This window comes from Barbus barbus (assembly GCF_936440315.1).
Source record: "Barbus barbus genome assembly, chromosome: 2".
Classification (NCBI taxonomy): domain Eukaryota; kingdom Metazoa; phylum Chordata; class Actinopteri; order Cypriniformes; family Cyprinidae; genus Barbus; species Barbus barbus.
The window spans coordinates 14179069-14204565 of NC_136730.1; the positions used below are offsets into that span (position 1 = coordinate 14179069).

At 37.3% G+C, this 25497-nt stretch overlaps 4 protein-coding genes across 6 annotated transcripts; 3 read left to right on the forward strand and 1 right to left on the reverse strand.

Moving 5' to 3' along the window:
* The first annotated feature begins 1053 nt into the window (after positions 1–1053).
* Positions 1054–4096, forward strand: ccdc166 (coiled-coil domain containing 166). 2 transcript variants are annotated; one of them, XM_079442929.1, is made up of 8 exons: positions 1054–1313; positions 1391–1492; positions 1585–1638; positions 2026–2080; positions 2177–2321; positions 2521–2600; positions 3167–3343; positions 3436–4096. In XM_079442929.1, exons 2-8 carry the CDS (start codon positions 1392–1394, stop codon positions 3694–3696), a joined length of 873 nt encoding a protein of 290 aa, XP_079299055.1. In that variant the 5' UTR covers positions 1054–1313; position 1391; the 3' UTR covers positions 3697–4096. The 2 variants fall into 2 exon arrangements, with proteins under 2 accessions (XP_079299055.1, XP_079299056.1); XM_079442930.1 differs by having other exon boundaries at positions 1080–1299.
* Positions 4097–12134: 8038 nt separating this feature from the next.
* Positions 12135–16700, forward strand: homezb (homeobox and leucine zipper encoding b). Its single transcript, XM_079442664.1, has 2 exons — positions 12135–12890; positions 14055–16700. The coding sequence occupies exons 1-2, from the start codon at positions 12582–12584 to the stop codon at positions 15912–15914; spliced, it is 2169 nt and encodes a 722-aa protein (XP_079298790.1). The 5' UTR covers positions 12135–12581; the 3' UTR covers positions 15915–16700.
* A 28-nt stretch (positions 16701–16728) lies between these two features.
* Positions 16729–19636, reverse strand: cideb (cell death inducing DFFA like effector b). Its single transcript, XM_079442979.1, has 5 exons — positions 19511–19636; positions 18545–18659; positions 18185–18334; positions 17745–17938; positions 16729–17626 (listed from the first exon to the last, which is right to left on the reverse strand). Exons 1-5 carry the CDS (start codon positions 19534–19536, stop codon positions 17485–17487), a joined length of 627 nt encoding a protein of 208 aa, XP_079299105.1. The 5' UTR covers positions 19537–19636; the 3' UTR covers positions 16729–17484.
* Positions 19637–20316: 680 nt separating this feature from the next.
* Positions 20317–25356, forward strand: tinf2 (TERF1 (TRF1)-interacting nuclear factor 2). 2 transcript variants are annotated; one of them, XM_079442763.1, is made up of 11 exons: positions 20317–20631; positions 21000–21202; positions 21420–21518; positions 21671–21766; positions 21998–22108; positions 22713–22833; positions 22932–23766; positions 23875–23933; positions 24022–24104; positions 24427–24456; positions 24976–25356. In XM_079442763.1, exons 1-10 carry the CDS (start codon positions 20481–20483, stop codon positions 24436–24438), a joined length of 1770 nt encoding a protein of 589 aa, XP_079298889.1. In that variant the 5' UTR covers positions 20317–20480; the 3' UTR covers positions 24439–24456; positions 24976–25356. The 2 variants fall into 2 exon arrangements, with proteins under 2 accessions (XP_079298889.1, XP_079298888.1); XM_079442762.1 differs by lacking the exon at positions 24427–24456.
* The last annotated feature ends 141 nt before the right edge of the window (positions 25357–25497 follow it).

The window sequence follows — 25497 nt, forward strand, 5'->3', positions numbered from 1 at the left end:
TCAGCCGCGCGTCCTCCCCGGCTCCGACACACACAGAGCATGTAAACTGAAGCCGCAAGGCATGAAGACAGAGAAGAATTGCGTTTATTATTGCTGTTATGTATTGCTTTTTGGTGATCAAACATTGGCAAACTGTCAAACGTGGACGTTTCTTGTCTATGTCAGCTCGGTTCTGCCTCCTCCTGTCTCTCTATTCTCTCAATGCACTTGTTGTTGCCAGATCTCGCAAGACAAACAAAGCAACTGTCCAGCAGTGAGAAACAAGAAAGAAGCATAGATAGCATCATAGAAAACATTGAAACACTGGTTAAGTAAATTTAGCAAAGTTCAACTGAAACTTACAAAAACAAAAATGTTAAAATGATACATTTTCAATAAATACATCATTGTACAAAAATAATTTAAATATTTCACAGAACTGGTCATCTCAATCAATCTCCTTCTTTGTACAGCAAGGCTTAAACAGTGGTTTAAACGTAAATAGTGGTTGATCACAATTACACTTTAACTATTTTTTAAACATTTTATTGTCTTAAAGCCCATTCACTCCAAGAATAATAACTTTAAGGATAACCATAACAATAAAGATAACTATATTAGCATCCACATCAAGGGATGATAACATTATGTTTTATTATAAGAGTTATGTCATCTGCTACTTAAAGTGATCGAGTTTATTAAAACGCATCTATTCTGGCTGTCGGAAGAAAAACAACTATTTTCCAATAAGAGACCACTTTTCCACATTATTCCAATAAGAATAAGTCCAATAAACCTTGCATTATCCCATTATTATAAGAGACTTTCCCCCGATTTCACAGACAAGGCCTAAACCTAGTCCTAGACTAATCTTAAATATCAGTGCCTTTGTTTTGCCTCAAGATGCACACCAGTAATGTTTTTTTTTTTCTAAGTACGTTTATAAAAATTACTTAAATGTCCTATGGCCTAATCCTGGCTTAGTTTCAGCCCTGTCTGTGAAACCAGACGTTTATTTAAAAAATAAATCCATATGAGTTTATAATGTGCGGATATGGCAACACCGACTCCAGTAGAGCATCTCGCACCATCTAGCGGCCAGCGTGTGTCACATCAACACACAACACATTTCAAACATTGGATTTTCCGAAATAACATTGAATTGGCTTAATTATGAATCGCATACATTATCAAAACAAACTTGTATAAGTTACATCTATGCTGTGAATCTGGCTCCTTCTGCGAATGTTATTTATGGTTGTCTTGGTTACACGGTGCAACCAACTGTGGGAGTGGAAAAGAATGAACTAGACTGATTCGGTAGGCTTCATTAGGTTAGTAACGTTAAATACGTTAGAAATCATTTATAGGTTATAAGTGTGCTTTATGCGAGTTAACAGCTTGGTTTCAGGATGTCATCAAAGAAGACAAGCGAGTCAAAGAGCCAGCAGGACGCAGGTGTCTCGGCTGAGAGCGATGGCCAGGATGAGAGGCAGATGCTGTTACACAGAGAGTGAGTTATCTGTAGAGATGCTAAGAACATTTTCAATCACTTTTGATGTAGACAGTACATCAGTCTAGTTAATATCGCTTTGCAACCCACAGATATGAGACCCTAACTGAGAAGCTAAGCACACTGAAGAGGAGAGTTGAACAAAAGTATCCTTTTGCATAAACAGAATCATAATTCCTTGCTGAAATCACGTTAGCATGGTTAGCTTGTCTCCAGACAAGTCTGGTTTTATGATTTTAGAGGAGTTTATAGCACTTGCATCTGGTTGGGGATGGCCAACCAACTTGACCGGGCTGTGAAACCATCTACACCAGCTAAGACCAGCTAACCATTTTATACTATTAAAGCAATTGCTCGTAGTTTTGTGGGAAAGAAACAGAAGCCATTCACCTTTTTAGAAGTCAGTGTACCATTATAATGATTTTGAAATTGGAATGATTAAATCCAAATGCAGTCCAGTAACTCTAACTGACATATATGATTGGTGTGCTTTTATGTCAGTGTTTAAATGTTTAACACACAATAAACTCCAGACGCAAAGAAAATGAGTTTCTTCAGAGTGAGATAGCTCAGAGCCGTATTGAAAGTGTAAGTTCTCACAAATTAACACGGATCAACATAATTGCTTTTATATATCATGTTCACTGATATATACAGATCATTCTTGTTCTCTGTGCTGTGCAGAAAGAGTACATGTCATATATGTCTAAAAGAGCAGAGAAGAGGCAGAATGCAATATTGAATTTGAGTGATCAGAGCCATAAGGAACTTGAGGAGCTTCAGAGACAGAGACAGAACATGCAGGATAAACATGAGGAGCAGGCCAATGGTAAGACGAGTGTTAATGTGTCTGTACAGGAAACGAAGGATACATTTGTGAGTATAATGTACTGTAAATGAATGAAGATGCAGTTTGTCATGCTTTCTTGTTTACAAATCAATTCATAAACAGGTGCAATCAGTACTTCGCTAGATGCTATTAAAACATCAAATGTTGCACTTCAAATGTGTGTTGGTTGTGTTTTCAGAGTTGCAGATGGAGATCCTGCAGACAGAAAATCAGCTGGCCCTGCTAAATAGTGAAATTGCAGACCTGAAAGAGGTTAAGGTAGCAGAATCGCTTTTCTTACTTTTTTGTGTTCATTTGTACTGGGGTTAAATTGTAGTGTAATTTGGATTTTCACATACTGCTTTTATGAAGGGTCTTCCACCTTTTTCTAACTAAGCATCATTTGGTGGATAGACAGATGGAACAGGATTTAATGGAATGGATGGAACTTGGCCTTTAATAACACAGACTAAGTACCATATTTGTGTATTTAAATATATTGAATTGCAAATCCATTTGAATAATCATCATCATTTCTTATCACACGTATTTTCATATAAAAAAAGAAAAGTTTTTCATATCAAACATCAATTGACAGCATTTACATCAATTGATTGCATTAACACTGTGGTTCCCATTGGAGTCACAGGCCCCCTTTCAAAGACCCTTGACTTATATAGCATTTTCATTTAATGTGAACTAGTGGAATCAATTCTAACATTTTTTCAAAGCATATTGAACTGAATAGTTTCTGAAATAAGTGGAAACTTATGTCATAATTTCTCATACTGCATTGAGGTGGAATGATTATTTACATATGTATTTATGTATTATATGTGTTGTAGACTCTACAACAGCAGCAGTCGTGTCGTATCACTGAGCTGGAGAAGGAGTTGACTACCATGCAGTGTCATCATTCAGAGTCTCTGGTGGCTCTCAAGGCTGACTTCATTAAAAAGAAGAAGAGCTGTGAGCAACAGGCAGAAGACACTGTGCATGCTCTTACTATCTCAGCCAACAAGGTGAGTGAATGCTCTTGAGAATTCAGTCAGTATAATTGTACAGTTACATCACCATAAGCCAGATCAAGATATTTTCTTTCTCTTTTTCCCAGGAGGCATCTCACTCCCTGATGTCCTATATAAATAAAGTGTTTCAAGAGAAAAAAAGCCTGCATGAGGAGTATAAATTCCTTTTCCAGAGAGCTCAAGCTCTACAAAAACAGCAGGACGCTCTACAGACTCATCGACAGCAACTGCTGCTGGAGCAAAAGTGTATGCAGAAGATTCATGCCCAACGTATTTCCCTACGCTCAAAATACGCAACACCAACCGGTGCAAACAATAACGAACACCCTCAGAGTGACCACCAGTAACTGACAATAACTGGAGCCAGTTTAGCTACAACAGTTGCTTTCAATAAACATACAAAGATTATTGTATGACTTGAGAAGTGTTTGCTGAAGTGAGAAAAAACCTTGCTTATTGACCTCTTTACTATCTCAGCAGTTGGAGATACAGAAAGAGCAACGGCTGGGCCAATATTTTGAAAATGAATATGTCAGAAATGAATTTAGAAAGAGGTGTGTCAATAGGCAACAGTTCAGGTGGCTCTTTTTTCTCAAATCTTGTTAAATTCCTCAAATTATTTGTATATACACATATAACGATTTATTAAATAGTAACTAAAACAGTTAAACATTTTTCAAATTTTCTTTTTTTCTGTGATGCTAAAGAAAGTCATAGACAGAGGTTAAATAAATGATTGCAGAATTTAATTTTTTTGGTCATTTATCCATTTGCTGGTTTGAATAAACTTCACCTAAAATGAATACAAGCGCTCAGAAACTGAAAATCTATGTAGCATATAGATTTATCAGTCATAAAGTGGTAGCAAAGCATTACGGAACTGTTTGCATTTACAAAGATTTATTGCACAAACCGAGTGACATTTTAATATTATTTATGTATTATTATAATATTCAGTAATATTTTGAATCAGCTTTTATTTTTAAATGATCCGTTTTAATTTTAGCTCTTGTTTTAGTCATTTTGTTATGTGCTTTTTGTAACTTGTTTTTAACATTTCTTGTTAGCTTTATTTTTATTTCAGTTTTAGTAATGAAGCTTGTTTATTTAGGTTAGTTGCCAAAGCAACATCTCTAATTTTTGTTTACATTTTTAGTTTAAGTTTTTGATCTAATATTTTTTCAGCTTTATTTCACTTTCAATTTTTAATAGTTTTACTTTCAATAACAATAAGATCACTGAAACCGACAAGTATAGGCATAGAGTGTGTGTGCTGAATGTTGCATGTGTGTGTGTCTTTAAGTGTTTGAGTGTGTGATTTCTGGTTTGACTGGATTTTCTCTAAGAGGAAGTGATAGCAAGTCTTTTAAACACTGTTTACAAGAGACAAATCAGGTAAGCATTTGACTAAATATAATCATTTGTGTTTATTTTATTTAAAACGTACCAAACTATTTCTAATAAAAGGCATTCTGCTTCTTTTATACAGTAGAGCAGTTTTTTCTTTACAGGGATGAAGTTGGTTTGTGTGGCTCTGATGTTTTGTGTAATCATTAATCATTCTCACCTTAAAGAAAAAGCAGACAGTGTTGTGCATTTCAAGATCCAGTGATGCCAGTTTCATTTAATGTTGCAAATGAAACCACAGCAGAGCTGTTCTGTGATCAGAGTGATTTCTGTGTGCATGTATTTGTGTTGTATTTGCTACAGTCATGTAAAATGCAGAAGATTTAGCATTATGAGGAGATAGATGGGTTACTGCCCTTTAACTCCTAGGTGTCACCTTTTATGTCCAATTCAGACATGGTTTTCTTTGTCTTATATGTATAACGTTGTGGGACCTGCAGAACCTCTTTTTACTTTGACTGGTGAAGATGTGATCCTACCCTGTTCCATCAAGCCCAACATCAGTGCTGTAAACATGAGAGTGGACTGGTTTAGACTTGACCTTCAAGACTCAATAGTGTATCTCTATGAAAATCATGAAAACAAAATCACGAAGCAGAACCAGTACTTCAGAGAGAGAACAGCACTGTTCCAAGAAGAACTACAGAATGGAAATGCATCACTCAAACTCTCATCCATCCGAGTCTCTGATGAAGGAGTTTACAAGTGTTTTATTGAGTCCAACTCCTGGTATGATGACATCACTGTTAGTCTTGATGTTGGAGGTGAGAAAACCAATAGCTAAGGCTAGAAGTTATATTTGATTTTTGTTTTTTTCTTTTGTTGATAGCATAACAAAAAATTGACACACACAAAAAAGAGAGGAAATCTAGCTCTCTCAAAAATATTCTCTGATCTATAGTGCTTCTGCAGCTGCAGGATCTCCTCCACTGATCACTGTAGAGGAGTTCGATCATTCAGGAGGGCTTCGACTGCTATGTGAAAGTGAAGGTTGGAACCCTAAACCTGAGCTTCAGTGGCTGGACAGTAAAGGAGAGAATTTGACTTTGATACTGAAGACACATAAAGATGCAAAGGGCTACAATGTGAAATACAGGATCACTGGCAGAGAGACCAAGTATCACTGTAGAGTCAAACTGAGACATCATATGATGCAAACTGACATTATTGTCTCAAGTAAGTATGAATTGGGTAGTTTGTCTTTCTCAAATTTCCAAGGTAATGTGATGCAGTCGTAATGATTCAGAATTAATTATGATTTAATCACAGATTTGCAAATTTATTGTACAAAAAATGCACAGTTTGCCTATGTTTATGTTTATAATTTGCATATATAATAAGTATACTGCCACTAATATGTCATTTTAAGTACTAAGATGTCCCTTTTTTTTTAGCTGTTATATATGTGTATAATTGGGTGTATAATTGAATCAGGTTTTTGTTACAGGTCAAATGTTTCATATTTGGAGAACGTCAGTCATTTGGATGTCAATTACAGTTGTTCTCAGCATCATTACTGCAGTTGCAGTTGCTACTTTTGTTTACACAAGAAGAGGTGATGGCCATTTTTCACTAATTCATATATATGCAAAATAACTGGCATTTGAAAAGTCTTGATTTTGTAGTTGCATCTGAACGCAAAGAAATTGTTGCACAATTATAATGTTTATTTATCTTATTCATATTTTTACATTTCTTCAGTTCGCTATTCGTGGAGGATTCAAAAAGGTGAGCTTATGTTTTTAATAGGTCATCATTATTCAAAAAAAAAATCTATTAAATATAATATCTAAATGTGTGGTATATTCTTTGAATTTACTGTTGCTTATGTTACATTAATTGTGCCAGAAACTGACTATAATGATTGATTTAATTATGAATGAAATGCATTGTAATCCTAATGTGATTTGTGAAATTTTTGTGTTGGACCAAATTTATTTTAAACACATTAAAAAACATTTTAAACATGTCTTTTTAGAGTTCACAAAGAGAAGGAAATATGCAGGTTAGTAAGAAAGCAATAATTGATCATTTTTAATCCATTTATTGTTGTGAAATGGCATCAGTAGTCTTGTATCAGCTCTCAATATGTACGTAATGTAAATTATAATCATTTTCTAATTTTCATTAGCGGATGTGACACTGGATCCAGACACAGCTCGTAAATATCTCATCTTGTCTGAAGATAGAAAACAAGTGAGCTTTGGAGAAAAAAAACTGAATGTCCCAGACAACCCTGAGAGGTTTGATAAATGGGAAATGTCCTGGGAAAGCAGGGATTCTTCTCTGGAAGGTTTTATTTTGAGGTGCAGGTTAAGGGGAAAACTGATGGGATATAATAATAATAATAATAATAATTCGTTACATTTATATAGCGCTTTTCTAGGCACTCAAAGCGCTTTACATAGTAAGGGGGGTATCTCCTATATATAGGAGTGGCCAGAAAATCCATTACCAGAAAGGGGAAGATCACACCAAGTCCTCAGAATGGTTACTGGACAGTGCAGTTGAGAAATGGGAACCAGTATAGTGCCTGTGCTGGACCCACTGTCTCTTTCTTCCTGAAAGGCAAGCCTCAGAAGGTGGGTGTATTTGTGGATTATGAGGAAGGCTTGGTCTCTTTTTATGATGTGGAGTCCAGGTCTCATATCTCTTTCACCGATCAGTGGTCCACTGAGGGTCTCTATCCGATCTTAAACCCATGTACAAACATTAAAAACAAATACTCTGCTCCACTGATCATCTCATCTGTTAATTTCAATGAGTGAATGAACTTACTAAATATGAAATTAAAAATAATTGTAGTATATTATTATATTAGTATATTATTAAAATTGATCAAAAACATTGCATTCAAGGTATACATTTTATCAGGTCTTGCGTTCACTGGGAATTAAACCCATGTGAATTTACTACAACTTTTGCAAAGAAAAGATAAGTATTTTCTAATATGATGTAGCATGTGTTGTAGATTGGAAAAATTTAAATCCAGTTTTCATTAAATTTTATTTTCAGCAATTGCTGACATCTTGTTTTCAATACTGCCTCTTAAATGATGTAACTCTTTGTAAGCATGTAGTGTGCATATAATTCACTGTGATGTTTTAATCCCTTAAGTCTTGTAAGTATCATTTGTTGTGAAAAAGCTGTATAACTTTATTAACAAGCCATGATTAAAACTGTGAATTTTTAAATCTGTCCAGGTCTCAGCAGAATGTCAAAAAGAGTTCATTTGTAACTGGACTGTATTTTTGATTTGTGAAAGACACTTGCTCAATGAGCTAGAGGAAAGTTCCCGCATTCAACCTGCTAACATCACGCAGTTTTTAAGTGACTATGAGAATTTGTTTTACTGATGGTGTGTGGACTGAAAGAGTAACTGCCCTTTACTTTTGAAGAAATTGTTTGTTTATTTTAAACATGATAATTGATTTTAACATTTATCGCACCATTGATAGACTTTACACCAGTATGTCACTTTTGCTAAAAGTATGACACAACAAATATCACACAGAAAATTGTTGGAATTCCCTTCTGAGGATTTTTCAGGTGACTTTCCTACAGTACCACATCTTGTCTAATGATAAAATCATATGTAAGATGGAAATACATTGAATAATATCTCTGAATATATCATTTTAAGAAAGAGATACTTCATCCAGAAGGTAGATGAAGGTCCATGCTAATAAAAAAAGCAACAAATGAACTCATAATTGCATATTTCAATGGTAATGATTGACTGATCGCCTCCTTTATCACTTAAGCAATTGGATACATTTTTAAGAAGAAACATTTATGCTTGTTTTAAATAAACTCAACTATTAATAATACATCCCACATTATAACTTCCTTAAAAATAAAATGAAATGTGCTCTTCCTTAAAGTTCTTCCAGCTAATTATTTTAACACATAACAAGAAAGAGGTTACCGCAACATTAACTAATATAAAAAGTAGTAAACAAAAAATATTCTTCATAATAAAACAATTGAAAAACAGTTAACTAAACAAATTAATTAATTTTACTTTCTAAATATAGTTTGAGTCCACAGAGTATTTCTGTATAAGAAGTGCCTTGGCCCTTCTTTGACATCCTGGGATAGGTAGGTTTGAGCAATCCGAAGCAGCTCTCTCTCTGTTTGTTTTGTAGAGTAGTGGTTATGTTTTCAAAAGTAATAAAGGGACAAAGACTTTGCCTGTATATGTCTATTCTATGTTTACACAGTAAAAAACCTTTGGTTTGTTTATTTCTGCTGTAAAAGGCTAGTTGTTTTGAAGTATGGTCCCAGATCACTTCCACCTTACATGGACCAGTGACATGGAATTCATGGAGACTCTGTAAAAGTCTGCATACTCGAACTACTGTCATAAGTATCATTTTGCGTCTTATCTTCTGATTTTAAAGATAAGAGAGAATTATTCTGTTTCTTCAATCTATATATCTCTAAATAATTCCCGTTGCTGGCTTTGGTATCACAAAGTCCAATGATCCAGTCAAAATGCTTGGAGAGCTTGAGGACCCAGCGCAGATTGCCTTGATTTGTTTGCAGGCAGCGAAGAGTCTGTGTCTTTGATTGGCCTGCAAAAGCTTGGGTGGGGTTTCTGGCAGAGTAAAGTAAAGTAAAGTAAAGTCGTGACGTATTGTCAAGTATGGTGACCCATACTCGAAATTGGTGCTCTGCGTTTAACCCATCCAAGTGCACACACACAGCAGTGAGTAGTGAACAAATACACACACACACACACACACACACACACACACACACACTGTGAACACACACCCGGAGCAGTGGGCAGCCATGCTGCAGCGCCCGGGGAGCAGTTGGGGGTTCGGTGCCTTGCTCAAGGGCACCTCAGTCGTGGTATTGAGGGTGGAGAGAGCGCTGTACATTCACCCCCCCCCACCTACAATCCCTGCCGGCCGGGGACTCGAACCCGCAACCTTTCGATTACGAGTCCGACTCGCTAACCATTAGGCCACGACTTCCCCCGTACTCCCCCCCCCGTATTCTACAGAAGCTGTAGAATACGGTTTTAAGGTTTTCAGACAGAGTCAGCTCAGGCCCTAGGGTCTGCGGGTCAAAGGTTAAATCTGAGACTGGATTTTGTTCATCCTGAACAACTGAGTGGAATTCAGGATCGGCAAAAGCAAGAAACCTTCTCTGGAGTTTGTCCACCTGCTCCTCAATAATTTCTCCATCCTTTCGGATCTCCTTAATTAATTTAGTGCGATCAGGTCCTGACTCCAAGCCCAGTTTCAGATCCACTGTGCGAGCCTCCATTATAGCTTTGTGTACACTGGCAAATTTCTGCAAGATGTTGAAATCATCATCTTCCTCTAGAGCCAAACTGATAGCTCGCTGGGCAGTCTGAAGAGCGCCTAGTCTGGCTGATACTGAAGTCTGTAAACTTGTGAAGACCAGATCCTTCAGGGCTGATTGAGTCTCCATCAGCTGACCAACACAATTCTCCAGAGCCTGCATTTGGTCTTTGAGCACACATAGAGATTTCACACTTCAAACAGGTCTTCAGCGCTGGAGTTTTCACCTCCACACATAAATCACAGCTCACAAAGTGTTCCCTGGGAACTTCAGGTGTGGCCGACATACTTGCTGCTGATTTTCTTGTTTTGTATTCAAATTATCTCTTTCTCTGTCCTCGCTGTGATGAGCAAGGTGAAACCCACTAATACTTTCTTTATATACACAGCAACTGCAGACCTTTGGTCATTTTTATGGTACATGTTAATGTATTACTAATGGAATGATGCTTGCTAAGATCCAGAGATTTTTATGATGGTTCATTAGTGACTGTTATTCTTTTACTATGGACAACACATTTACTATAGCCACAATTTTATTTGATCCACCCTTCCTCATGACTTATTTCTTATCAGTATAGATTATCATTAACAAAGTTATATAAAATAACTACTTTATTAATCCTCTTCAGCCCATGTGAGACATAAGGCTGTGATAAAATTAAATGAATATTAAATTAATTTTTTTTACTTGAATGTAACAGTATGCTACTTATCATCAACTCCTAATCTTCCTTCAAGTTCTCAGCAAGTTTTCTCATTTTTGTTCTGCTTTGATGTACTTGCTAAACCAGTACTAATTGAACTACATTCGTGACCCTGGACCACAAAACCAGTCATAAGTCGCTGGGGTATATTGGTAGCAATAGCCAAAAATACACTGTATGGGTCAAAATTATAAATTTCTCTCCTATGCCAAAAATCATTAGGATATTAAGTGAAGATCATGTTCCATGAAAATATACTGTAAATATATCAAAACTTAATTTTTGATTAGTAACATGCATTGAACTTTATTTGGACAATTTTAAATGCAATATTTTGATTTATTTGCACCCTCAGATCCCAGATATTCAAGTATTTGTATCTCAGCAAAATATTGTCGTATAGGGAGAGTGTGGACGGTTGCAACACTTTTTGCATTCCCTTTAGTTTTTCAGAGACTGTTTGCATTAGAAAGCCAGAATTTTAATACAATAAAGCAACATCAGTCAGCTACTCACCCACTTTGCTTTAACACGTGCACATATGATTATATACACACCATTTATACTTGAATAGACAAAGTCAAATGTTGCAACTGACCTCACAACAGGGGACGGTTGCAACAGTCCACAGGGGCAGTTGCAACATTCATTAAAATGTAATTAAAACCATTCTTAAATATCATTTAGCTGTTTCTTTATTTTATTTGCGCATAGACATGGTCTTTAATAAGTTAAATTAGCTGTATACAAACAAAGAATAGTAAATGGAAGAAAACAAAATTCAAGTAACGTAACAACCTTGTCTTGGTTAATTATTACAATACATTTGAACTACAAAATATTAATTTAATCAGAATCAAGACAGTAAAACTTAATAATAGCCTACTTCTGTTCACATCTGCTGAACTAAGGCCAGTTGCATGAACTTAGTCACTGTCTTAAGAATTTTGTCTGAGAGAGAGAGAATTGCCCCTCTTTAATAAATCAAAATGCATGCCATTTTGAAAACTGTGACAACTGTTCAAATACTCATGTACAGTCATACTTACACATATCATCTGTTTTCATATGAAGCAAATTATAAATCCTGGACTAACCTCTAATCAAAAAGAAAACATTTAATTTATTTATTAATTTAATGTTTGGTCTTATACGACAGTAGAAACATAGCCTGTTCTTGATTCATCTTCAGTATTTGTGTGTGTGTGTGTGTGTGTATGCGCGCAGATGTGTATGTATATACAGTTACTAGTGTTTTGTTAATGTAAAGATATTTTACATTCGCAAAAACGTCTGGAAACAGAAAAGAGAGTGGCTCTCAATGCACTTTTATTTTGAAGCCGCTCTAGCTTCACACTCGGAGGATGCGACAAACCAAACCTGTGACAGCTTTCTGGGCTAGTGTGCGACCCGAAGGCGAGTGCGATCAGCAGGGAATGACGCTTTTAATTGCCTTATTTCTCAAGTAACTACATCAGAAAAACAATAAATAAACCGGGTTGCATCTGAGCTGCCAATTTTTACTTTTTATGCATCTGTGTGAAGCCAGCACGACAATCTCTTGTGTTAGCTCGCTGGCTAGCACCCCTTTGTTCCATTTTCAGACCAGTGTGGCCATACATTAGGACTCAGCCTTCAATTCCAGCAGATTGACTCCGTATACAACTATTTTATTCAAATGAAACTCGTTGCATACTTGAGGGTATTGCACACCGACTTTGTTGCGAGAGAAAATTAGCTGTCTAGCCTCTGTGCTCGCTTGTATGAGTTGCGTCTTGGCTCGGTCGTGCATAGGTTGCCATGGAGCAGTGCGCAGCTCCTCAGCTCGAGAGCACAAGTACGCTCTCTTCACCTCCAGACCCAGCGGAAAAGTCTGGAGGAGCTGCCGGGGAGATGACGGTAAAGGACGCTTACGAGTGCCGGATTTGTGGTTATAAAGCGCAAGACGTTAAATGCCTCAGCCAGCACCTGCACGCCGCGCACCCTGTCACCAGCCTTTCTGACTCTGTGAGGAGCGAGGGATGTGAAACCCCAGAGGAGGAGCGTGTGGGTGATGTGGAGACACCCTGCCTAAATGGTGACCTGGAAAAGAGCGTTGCTAAAGATAAAGTAAGTAAAGTTTTGTCTTTTGTCAGTATTTATCGATGTGCATGAGTTTGTGTTAGTTGTGTGAACAACTAGAGATGCTTTGAATGGAGTTTGTGTTTAAATGTAAATTCCTTCTATCACGACTTACTATGCATAGACTGAAAAGTGTAAACACTGTGGTAAAATGTTATTTGCTCAATCAATGGTGTGCATTTGGGGAGGGGCTATTTGACTGACCAATGGCAGAGCAGGGAAACCTGTTTGAAAACAATCAATAATGCTATATATATATATATATATATATATATATATATATATATATATATATAATTAGCAGTTTCACAGTTTCAAGCCATGTGTTCTCTTAGAAATATCCAGTTGGTTTTTAGAATGGCACTTATTTAGTTTGAGTACAGTTTATGAGGAAATGAGCTGTGCAAACTTAGAGACTTTCACGTTTTTTTAAATATATTTATATATATATATATATTTAGGCCTACATAAAAGTTCTATTTTAGCAGCTTACACACACAGCAGTGTTTGAAGTATGAGTGATTATAATTTATGTAACTTGAACATGTTTTCAAGTAACAATATCAGGCCTTATTCCTAAAATTGAAATGATAAAAGCACACATGAAATTCCCATGGGGAATTCAGATTACTCTTGCAGACCTAGCAGTGGCCTTTAGATGTGTCAATAATTAAAATATAGCACACCCTCACGTACCTTTATCTAATTTTAAAGTTGTCATAAAACGGAAATTGCAATAGTCTTTTTCCCCCTATTGTTATGCATATGTGAGTAAAACGGCTTCTCATATGAGGAAAAGAAAGTAGGGTGGGACTTGATATTGTCCATCAGGAAGTGATTGGATTGTTATTTGATAATTGCTGTGATGTCATATGAGTAACAGGTTGCTGGTCATCAGAGATGAAATGTTGCAAGAGAGACGGAGATAAATAAAAAAATTATAAAAATGTGTGTGAATAAATGATTTATCATGAACTCATTATTTATCATAAACTCGTATTCCATTAAAAGTCGATTTTTGTGATGATTTTATTAGCATTGAAAAGTAATAACAGATGACCTTTTGTGCCATTGTAACTGTGTAAGCCAATAAGAGAGAACTTCTCATCTGATGCATTTTATATTCATATTTCTTGATCTCACCCCTTTCAGCCAGTCACCACTGAGGGAACGGAATCCGCTTCCCTTCAGACTCATGAAGACTCAAATGAGACCTCATCCTCGGTGGATCCCAAAGAACAGGAAGAGAAGATGGACGACTCATCTGCTCCTGAAGAATCGCAGAGCTCATCCCCCGAGTTACCTCCGGAGAAGTCACCATGCTCTTCAGGGACCAAGGAGTCCTGCCAAAAGAGGCAGTCAGTCTCCTCTGGCACATCGACCCACAACCAGACTAACCTGGTTTGTCTTCCACTGGTATCCGAGGGGTTAAAGCTTATCTGGGTGCGCTCGGAGCAGGTCCATGAGCTGGATGCCGTGTCAGAACTGGTAGAAGCGTTTAATGCATTCCCATATCCCACATCACAGGAGGCGAGCGCTCTAGCTCGAAAGTGTGCGTTACCGCCGGACCGAGTTAAAGCCTGGTTCATGATGCAGCGGGTTCGTTACGGGATCAGCTGGGCGGACGACGACATCCAAGAGACACGACGCAAGCTGTGGCACATTCAGAAAAGAGCGGTAGTCGAGGAATGTGTGGAAATAAACGACGAGGAGGATAGTTTAAGGCGTGAGGGACCTCAACATGTTTTTATACCGCCACCTGCAGCAGTTGCCCATGTAGATCAGAGAGACCAGACGCCTAAACCCAGCCGGACTGTTCCTCAGCACATCACCAGTGACCAAAATCGCTTGCATTTTAGCCAGAATAATGCTTCCCAATCCAATAACGGCATACTGCAGTTGCTCAGCACTAAGGTTGTGTACAAAAACGGTCTGGCACCCGCATCCCAAGTTCCTCAAGTTAATCCCCAATTCCAAAGTGACAGTAGAAACCTACCACCACCTCACAATGCTGGAGTCCAGCTGCTCCACTCATTTGGACGTTCATCGTACGACCAACACGCTGCAATGTCGTACCCCGAACTCCCTGAGCTTTCACAGTCTCTACACTGCTTACCGGGGAAAAAATCAAAAGCGCAGCTGATGGCCCTGCGCCGCAGTTTTGTACAGAAGTCTTGGCCATCTGACGGCGAAGTACAGCGGCTCCAGAGAATGACTGGGCTTAATCGGCGTGAAATTCGCAAATGGTTCGCTGACAGCCGCTATCAGCTTCGCAAGAACGGCAGGGCTTGGCTAGCTAAGCTCGCGAAGCGCAATCGGTCACTGCAGCTGTTGCAGCAGAGCTCTCAGAACGAGCTGGAGAACGATGTTCTACCGAGTGCTGATTCTTACGACAACAACGAGGTTGATGACACAGAGACGGGGTTTGAGGTTGATGTGGATTTGGCTGACGATGAGGGACCAGTCAACCAATCAAATGAGACTAAGGAGGAAGTAAGCGACGAAGGTGAGTTTGATGATGGCAGCGCTTCCGTTCAACAACATTCTGTGGACATCTCTCCCTCTCCTTCTCCGTCTCCGTCATTCATCCGCGGTCGGGTAGAACCGAACGTGCGACTCCGTAAGAAGACGAGGGAACAGTTGGAAATTTTGCGGCAAAGCTTCCTGCGCTGCCAGTGGCCCACAAGCGACGACTACCTGATACTCCAGCAGAAGACGGGTCTGACGCGGACAGAGATCATCCAGTGGTACGGAGACACGCGTTATCATGTCAAACACAATCAGATGCGCTGGATGACCTCAGAGGAGAGGGAACGCATCATCGCAGTTATAACACAACAGCAAAAAAGGGGCGGAAAATATTCACGGGGGAGATTTTCATTTGAGAACATGGGCTCTGGGTTGAGTTTGGGCGATTCTACGTTAATTAACGGAGATGGAGGGGGCGAAGCAGCAACATGGAATGAACTGTTTAGAGGAAGTACCCCAGTTGTGCCTGAGGGTAAACTCTGACCTCAGAAGCAAAGTCCGTTTGCGATGGCATTTGTAGCTGTGCAGATAGGTGGAAATTGAATTCCACATCACTGCCAAAGATGTTACATAAAACCTTTTTTTTCTCCTTTAACCTTTCTGGATGTTTCCATCCCAATTTAATGCTACGATCCAGGGCTTTGTAGAACCTCTCTCACAACATTGTTATGCAATATGTATCTCCAAAACTAAGCATCTTACTTGAATAAAAAATATTTAGTATTAGAATATGTACCTTAAAGTAACTGAAACAAAATTGTTTATGGCAAGGCACTGAATGACTGTACGATGTATTTTGTTTTGTAGCTTGTTTTATCAGAGTTCTATTCATTGTGGTTCTCGGTGTGACTCAACAGAGCGAATGCATGTGTGTTGCCATTTTCATGTTTAAGTTGCACTTCGAGCTTAGATATGTAGATGTTTGCTTTTACAAAGGTCAATTGTATTTAAAGTTATGAGCATAACTGCAATCTTTTAGATCCAGTGTGCTACACAGATATGCTTCTTTGATGGAAACACTATGCTGACATAATACTACATAATTTATGTGCTTGATCCCCCCCCCCCCCAATCAAAATATTTGTGATTTTTTTTTTTTTTTTTATTATTATTATTATCATTTGAAGACTAATTAAAATCTTAAGTAGTGTTAATATGGAGTTTACTAGTCTATGCATTGAGTAAGCTGACTAGAGAGACTGTCCTTTTTTGTGCTGAAGCTTTTAGTACCAATTAGGTTTTACTTAATAAATTGATCTTTAAACATTTTTTTATATTTTATTTAATTTTTCTTTTTCTAAACATTCACTATTATGACAATTTCATATTTACATAACATTTACATTTGTACATTTATTCATTTAGCTGATGCTTTTATCCAAAGCTACTTGCAAAATGAGAAAGTTAAAATGATACAGTAGTCGTATCACGTAAACATATTGAATAAAGAAGGTCAAACACATAGAATAAGTAACACTGGGTAGTCCTAGTCTAAGAATAATATATATATTTTTTAAATCACTCCTTAAGGGCAGTTTTCATAGAAACAAGCATTTTCCTGGAGCAATCTTCCATTAAACCAGCAAAGTACAACTTTACAATAAAGCTAATAACATAATTTAATGCATTAGGTATCAACTAACAAATAAATACTGTTCTTTTGAACTTTCTATTCATGATTCCCACAAAAGTTTTAACATTGATAATAATAAGAAATATTTCTTGAGCACCAAATCAGCATATTAGAATGATTTCTAAAAATGATTTGTAATGTTGGAGACTAGAGTATGGCTGCTAAAAATGGCTAGAAATTCATCTTTACCATCAGTGGATTAAATTACATTGAACCCAAACATTTGAAGTGTGGTGTGTAAATTAACATTTGCCTAGATTAATTGTTCATTCATAATACCTAATGCATTAATGTACAAATGAACCTTAGTGTTACCATATAAACCTATCTAGGAAACATTTTCGAAAAAACATTGCATCAGTTACATTTTTAGTGATCTTGGATTCATGTCCTATTTCTCTGGTTATTCCATATACTCTATTATTCCCAATACTCAATAGGTTTGCCATGCTGGGCTTGAAGAAGATCTGCCCCACGGATAATACGACGAATTACAGCAGCAGATGAGATCAATAACTGTCCAGCAGCATGGAGTAGAGTGGACATGACTCTGAGGGCCTCCCTGAAAGACAACAAAAGTGTAGGATACAATTCAGTGGCTTGAAAAGGGCTATTTTGTACAAATAAATAGTCAAACAAACCATAACAATGCTTAGAGTTCCTATCTGTAGTCTGTTTACCTCAGCACTTTCTTTGGCCCCAAGCATTGAAAATCTGCACTGACAGAGTAGAGCCCTTGGAATGTGGCTTTCACATTTAGGGAGCCGAAGACGTCTTTGGGGTGCGTACGGTAAAGATCAAAGGTGATCTGAGCAATGTCTTTTCCTGTCCTTGGTTTACTCTCACCTGGTTTGTTTCCAGCCCTTTGACGTAACTAGGAGGGATAGATGAAGTTAAGATAAGGAACTGAACGATACTAATGACACAATATTCATAAGTGAATGAATCATTAAGAAAGTTCTGTTAATGCTAAATATTTCACTGGGATTTTAGCTTCTTGATGAGATGGGAAGTATAAATGTGACACATTTTACCACCTTTATAATGTTGATGAAGACAATCAGATAACTGGCAAAAACAAATACAAGATGAAAAACCTGAAATAAACAAAAATACATACAGGATGAGGTTTCCAGGTCTCTCCGGCTGTCAGGGCCATGAAAACAGTGTTGTCTGGCAGAGCTAAGAGGAACTCTTCTGAGTCCACCTCTGTCCCATCCTCTTCACACACCAAAGTCAGCACAGCAGATATAAAGAGAGCCTGGGCTGCCTGAGGTAAAAATCACAGTATAAAATGCCCCACAATGTTCAAATGTACAACAATTTTTATGATAAATGACTGGACATTGTCGGATGTCTAGAAAATTGGTTGAGCTTTAACGTAGGGTAGGGGCACTACCCACAGATAATACCACTGCAAGCCCCAAGAGGCGAGATTATTTAGCAATGTATCTATATCTAAAAGATAATAATTTCCTACCTTCTCTTTGAGCTCCTCTAGAGTTCCAGCAGTGACTCCTTTTTTGACCTCTCTGTTCCAGGAACACACTCTGAATGGACGCTGAGGGGGCGACCATACCCGCCGAGACACTGACCTGAGAGAAAGAGCGATGGGTAATGAGGGGGAGGCAAAATGGGAAAGAAAAATAGACTAACAGTACAAAAAATTGTTGTTTTGTCAAGAGTCAGTGTAGAAAAGGAACTCCACTTAAAGGAACAGTTAGCACGATGATGCTCAAATTCTTGATTATTTACTCACCCTCATGTTGTATGCCTCATTTGTGAAAAAATATTTTATCATTGAATCATCCAGTTCACAAAGTTTGTCTGAATAATTTGCTGACAAATCAGACTGATCTAATTGTCAAGTTTGACTAACTTACTGATCTGATCACAGCTCACTAAAAGCAAAGATTATCACTAAAAGATCATAGGATTATTACTTACACAAAGCTATGCAATATCTTTTATAATACTTTGGTGTTTTTGTGTCCCTTTTGAAGTTTGAAAACAACAGTAGGCCTACCCATTTTTTAGAACTGCATGGATAAGAGCGACCGATATGATTCTTGTTTCGTGTTCCATGGAAGAGATCCATGGAGGTTAATAATGACAAAAATGTCATTTTTCCTAGAATAATCAATGACTGCTTTTAAAGTGGGACAAGCACAGAGAGCACATGGCTGTAATCAGACTCTCTGTCTTATCTAAAGCGCTGTTAATGGAGTGAAACAAATGTATTGTGAGAGACCAACAGTTAAAGTCCAATGTTAAAGCTAAGGACAAACACTGATAAAACCATTTAAACTAAATATGTCAGTATGTATTTTTGTATATATTTACTAATAACTTCTTACAGCTTCCTACTCAAAGCATACTTCTAAAGATGAATAGATATTGTAAATAAAAGTATTAAACAGCAACAAATTAATGTTACTGAACTTACTTGAACAGGGAGGCTGTTGTTTCCATTATGATCTGCGGTTGAGGTCTTTTGCCTGTCACCTAAGTGTCAGTTGTTTACAGTCTTTTCTGACTCTGTTTGACTGTTCAGAGGTAAATTGGTGATACTGAGTCACAGCTGGTGGAGAATATCTTTTTGACAATAATGTGTTGTGATGCTAGCCAAGTGGACTTTGACTTTGCAGGATGATTTAGCCCGAGCTTGTGTCATTGGGCAAGGTCTCATCTCTGATTGTATACTACAATCAGAGCCCAGCTTTGAATGATGTAAGCAGGGAGACTGTGTTCAACCCATTGCTTTAATGTGTCTGTGCATCCTATTTTTTTTCTTTACAAAACAAATACAAATGAATAGATAGATAGATAGATAGATAGATAGATAGATAGATAGATAGATAGATAGATAGATAGATAGATAGATAGATAGATAGATAGATAGATAGATAGATAGATAGATAGACAGACAGATAGATAGATAGATAGACAGATTTTATTTATTAGTTGAAATTATTATGGAATGCGTTGGAAGCATCTGCTTAATTTTCATCTGGATTCTACAGTACTGGAAGTATGAAGACTTTTATTTTGAAACTCAAAACAACTTCCCCAACTAAACGTAATATCAAAAAAGCAAAGAAACAAGGGTATAACTTTAGTTTAAAACGAATAAAGTATGGCATGCTTTCCAGATTAGTAGTAGCATTCAAATAAAAGACAGCTGCTTATAAACTATTGTGCCCACTAAGTTTAAAATAAATTTTAAAAACTCTCGTCTTTGTACTTCACACCGGAAACAGTATTTCGTCATTTTGGCGCGAGAAGTGTATTCCTGCCGCGACCATCATTACGCCCTTATTAATCATCAGTTGTTTTTATAAATGTAGCGTATTTGTTGTAAATGTAGATCAAAGGACAGAAAGTTTCAGTATTAGCACATCGTGTTGTTCAATTGAATGTTGTTGATGACTCCTGGTTTGAGGCGTGTAAGAGATTTTGTTTTTAAGTTTAGGAATCAAGTAAGTTACGCCATTTCCAAACCCCCAGAGTTGTTTATTTTCTGGATGGACAGGACAATGAAAACAGCGACTAACATTATGAATGAAGGTGGGTCTGTGCAGTGTGGCTTGTAATAAATGAATATTAAAACGAGAGTTATTGGATCGTCTTTAGATGTGAGGGATTTTCTGTGCAGATTTATTCCAGTTGAGGTGTTTACTGCGCAACGCACGTCTAAATATCATATCAGAGCTGTAAATATCCAGAGTTCATGTCTGAATGGGTAGTTAACTTGACATTTTAAGCATTGAAATGCCGAAATATAAAACCATATTAAAAATGCCCTTATTTCTCTCTGTACACACACACATATATATATATATATGTTGTTGTGATGATAATGAATAATAATACTGAGTTTCAGTACAGTTTGCTTGTTATAATTCTCAGATCTTTTTTCACCCCCCTCCCAACAGATGCACCTCTACCCCTGTCAGCTCTGCAGCTTGTCGCTCCACCTTTACGCCTGATGTCCGCAGCCATGTGGAAGGTGATGCTGCAGAGGGATGCAGTGCATTATGGGAAACTGGAGGAGACCATAACATCACTCTGTGAGACCGTACCTGGGCTGCTCCATTACAGACATCAGGCCAGGCTGACAATGGGTTTGCGGGCACTGGTGAGATTACTGAGAAGTACTACCTCACACGCACATATATATATATATATATAAAATTAACCAACAGCAGTATTTTTTTTTTATGCTGCCACACTTTAAGTAGCCTTTGATCATATATTGAAATTGTTGTTTTCTAAGATTTTTAAACTTTTTTTTTTTTTTATATAATGTATAAATGGTAAAGACATTTCTTTGCTTTTTATCTGATCACCCTAAGATGATCTTGGAAGAGCTTCGTCAGTCAGATCCTCCCGATGCTCAGCTTATCCTCCAGGAGCTGCACAAGCTGCAAGATTCCTCCGTTCCCGTCGGAAAGGTGAGTTTGGCCCTGACACTGGTGCCGAGTCTTGTTTTTCTCATCATGTTTTGCTAGTTTTATTCTAGCTTCTTTAGAAGTTAAGTGTTCTTGCATATAATTTCACAAGAGTTACATGCACCAACAAGGACTGTACCATCTTTTATCCTCAGAGGAAGGATCAAAAGGTGGAAGAAGCTAAACGCAACTTCCAGACCCTGGTGAACTCTCTCCTGAAGAATTCAGCAGCCAGAAAACAGTTCTTCAAGGTTAAAAAAAAAATAAATCCTTGCGTACATCTCCCACCTGATATATTTTCATGAGAGTGCTTTAAAACTATTTTCATTTGTAGACTTAGTTTTTTTATAATTTCTAATAAATATCTTCGATATGAAGGCAATGACTAAATGATCTGTCACTGTTTGGTAAATGCCTAAAAATCATCAAATAATGCAAACCTTTATTCTTGTCGACTGACATGGTTTTATCTTTGACTCCAGGAGGAATTCCATCTTCACTATGGAGGAAACTATGTGGCCAGTCTAGAAAAGCTATTGTGGGAGTTTCTAATTCGACTGGAGAAAATATTACCTGTTCCAGATCTTGCTCAGGTATAATTCATAATAAAGTTCAGAACAAAATCCTTTTTAGTTAAGAATATCAGATGTTTTTTTCATTGCTGTAAGAATTTTTTTGTTTTTGTTTGTTTTTGTAATTTAAGCTTCTGTTCATGTCATGAAAACAACCTTTGGTGCTTCGGAGAAAAAAAGTACATGTGATTAATAATATTATTTTATTCTTTTTTTTTTTTTTTTTAATTGTACATTTTAACCCTTTATTGTTAGTAAAATTGTCTAAAATATTTAGGAAGAAGGAAACACTTTCTTGCACACTGCCTGAATATTAAAACAATGTTATATGGGAACTTCTTTTTAAAAATGTTGTAATTCTTTTTGTATCATGTAATTAATGTTCAATAAAAAGGATTTTCAAGTGTGAGTTCCAAGTATGGTCCTTTACACACAACATTTGCTTATAAATGCCAAAGTAAAAAAAAAGTGAATTGCCTGATTAAAGTATTCAGGTGTGCACTTGCTGACTAGTGCCCTGCTTGGTCAAATACTGATTGCTAGTGCTAATGCTACCATTTGGGACAGGACCAATGTTTTATTTATGCTCAGTGCTTACCATTTTGTATTATGATGTCTTATTTAGACAGTCTCGTGGCTCAGTGGTGCCCCTGCTGTTCTGGAGGAGTGTGCGCGCTCTGCATCGCAGCCCCAGCTCCTCAGGACTCTGCTGCAGCATGAAAGATGCCTCGGGCACCTCGGCTCATGTAAGTCTGGGAGATGAAATGATCAAGTAATTTTATGCCCTTTGTCATGTCTTGTCATCCTCTTTTTTTTCTTTTTTTTTTTCTTCTCTCTGTTTCAGCGTCTCTTCTGTCATCTACTGGTGATGCGATCCTCTCTTCCCTTTCCCTCCCTCTTTCGGGTAGAGTGCAGCAGACCATCCAGTCAGAATCCACTCGCTTATCCAACAGGGTCACAAATCCTGCGCCGTCAACGACCAGAACCACTCGCAGAACAGCGAAGGAAACCCAGTCACTGGTCGCACCTGTGATTGGGTCTATTTCCAGTGACATTCTCCAAAAAAACAACGAGAAGGTAGCAAGTTCAGGACAAGGAGTCGAAACAGCTTGTGAGTTATCCAGAAATACCAGAAGCAAACAAAGATCATGTTCTAATAAAGAGATTTTGGAGAAGGATCTAGAAAAGGAGTATTTTGTGGGGAATATGTTGGTCACAGTGATCAGTCAGTCATCTGGCAGTGAGGTAGAAGAGGAGGAGGAGGGCAGCAAAGAAATAGACAGTAGGAAGGGGAGTAGTGAGAGAGCAAACAAACTACCCAAAAAGACTGAAATTAAGAACAGAAATGGAAAAAGAGGGCAAGATGATAGAAGGAAATATTCCACTAGGAGAAGCTCTGAGGACATCAAGTCACAGCAAGAAGCAGAAATGAGTGCTCTCCTCATTTCCTGCATGAAGCGCCAGCTGAGAGTTGTCATTCCCAGATTAAACGACAACGATCTTCCTGTGTGTCCGAATCATTTATCTTCTGATGAGAAGGAAAACACAAAGTCTCCATGCCAGCCTGCTTCGAAAGACAGTGTGGTAAACCGTGACTCTGTAATGCGTAAGAGGAAATTTACTGATTTGAGTTCAACGCCAACTCCGGAGAAACGCATGACTTTATCAGTCAATAGACCGTAAGAACATGCCTTCAATTTATTTTAATATTATAATTCATTTGTAATCATTATTATAATTAAGTTTTTGTTAAGCTTCATTTGTATCTGAATTTCTTGTTCCTTAAGAACTTCTACTTGCTCTCCAAGTATTCCCCTTGTCCTGCATCTTCCAGTCCGTAGTCCAGGTAAGTTAAAAAAAAAATTAAAAAAAATTTTGGGCTTTTATATGCCAGAGGTGTAACTTTCGCTTTTTTTTGTTTGTTTGTTTGTTAGATACCCCGACTCCCTCAGTTAATTCATCAGATGATATCATTGGCGATTCTGATGATGAGAGAACAGACAGTGTCAAGAGAATGGTTTGTAACTGCATCTACATGATTCAGACAACCAAACAAAAGTGTTACACGATGTAGAGCCAGTGACTAGAGTGGAGATCTAATTCAGCCTGTAGAGCTTCTCGAGAGTGTTTGCACAGTATTTACAGCAGGTTCTTGTGGCCACATACACACTAGCTAAATATAGTTGGTACTCTACTTGTGTTCTGTACTCACAGAGTACTTTGGTAGTTATGCTTATGTCCATGTAGTGTCGTTCAGGACTAAACTGAGCAAGTAGTTATTAATGCAGTGATTCGCTGTCACTGAAAGCGAGTCTGCAATGTGTGTCTCTGTTCTCCAGGAGTGGTGCTAGCAAATCACAGAGAAGGAGGTACGTGGCTTTCTTTTTACAAATCTGTCTCTACACCTTTCACCAGCCCTGCGGTAGATTACAGAGAGATGTTTATGTATTATAAATGTCTCCAGTCACTAATATAACTTTATAGCCAAACTAATATCACAGCACAAAATTTAGGGGATTCACTTATGCATGTTAATGCGCTTTAAATTTTGCTGTGTGTATGTGGGCCTATATATAGTGTTTAAAACAAATCATGTATGTTCTGTTAGAACAGCATAATCCATATTGCATAAAATTGACATTGCACAAGATTATTGCATTAATTGATTGCTTATTATAAATGATCATTTACCTATATATATATATATATATATATATATATATATATATATATATATATATATATATATATATATATATATATATATATATATATATATATATATATATAAAATATCCAAATTCTTGATTCTAGCGTTAGGTTTAATACAGTATGTGCCTGAACTGTGTTTGTTTTCAATCTGACTTTTTCTTTAAATTTCCTGTCAGGTATTCAGTCAGCAGTATTGCAAAACAAAGAATGGTACGTATGTGCCCACACTGCGGGAGTTTTGGAATCCTGTGTTTTGTTCCACATTGTCTCCTGGAAGCAGACATTGATGCACTTTTGGAACGTCATTCTTGCTTAAAAGACTTTGATGCTGCAGTGTTTGAGGTTATAGATAATACATGTATTAGTCATAAGTCTTAGATTTTATTAAAAATAACAAGCTCCTTGTCATTTAGTACATTTGCAACCAAGGAAACCTACCTGCTTTTAGGAAGTGCGCATTAATAATTATGATCATTTATTTTCACTTTATTTATCTGTCATGTAGTATTATGTTGTTGTTTTATGTAATATTTAAATAAAGAATTATGTTTACTGCTATATGCATTTGCTCTTTTTGAGGGAAAATTATCGTTCTGAATAAGGTGCTCTCCTTCAGAGAAAACTTGAAAATATCAGGAAAAGGCATCTTAAGTCATGTAAGTTTCCACTTCTATTTCCTTTTTAAGATGAGCTAAAAT

Bases quoted from the DNA above. Each gene is read 5' to 3' on its own strand.
- ccdc166 (XM_079442929.1), top strand. From the start codon at position 1,392: ATGTCATCAAAGAAGACAAGCGAGTCAAAGAGCCAGCAGGACGCAGGT. The intron at 1,639-2,025 runs GTATCCTTTTGC...AATAAACTCCAG, and splicing joins AAGAGGAGAGTTGAACAAAA to ACGCAAAGAAAATGAGTTTC. The intron at 3,344-3,435 runs GTGAGTGAATGC...TCTTTTTCCCAG, and splicing joins TTACTATCTCAGCCAACAAG to GAGGCATCTCACTCCCTGAT.
- homezb (XM_079442664.1), top strand. From the start codon at position 12,582: ATGGAGCAGTGCGCAGCTCCTCAGCTCGAGAGCACAAGTACGCTCTCT. The intron at 12,891-14,054 runs GTAAGTAAAGTT...CACCCCTTTCAG, and splicing joins AGAGCGTTGCTAAAGATAAA to CCAGTCACCACTGAGGGAAC.
- cideb (XM_079442979.1), bottom strand. From the start codon at position 19,536: ATGGAAACAACAGCCTCCCTGTTCAA. The intron at 17,939-18,184 runs GTATGTATTTTT...TATCCCTCCTAG, and splicing joins AGACCTGGAAACCTCATCCT to TTACGTCAAAGGGCTGGAAA. The intron at 17,627-17,744 runs GTAAACAGACTA...GTTGTCTTTCAG, and splicing joins GGGCCAAAGAAAGTGCTGAG to GGAGGCCCTCAGAGTCATGT.
- tinf2 (XM_079442762.1), top strand. From the start codon at position 20,481: ATGTTGTTGATGACTCCTGGTTTGAGGCGTGTAAGAGATTTTGTTTTT. The intron at 23,767-23,874 runs GTAAGAACATGC...TTGTTCCTTAAG, and splicing joins ACTTTATCAGTCAATAGACC to AACTTCTACTTGCTCTCCAA. The intron at 24,105-24,975 runs GTTTGTAACTGC...ATTTCCTGTCAG, and splicing joins CAGACAGTGTCAAGAGAATG to GTATTCAGTCAGCAGTATTG.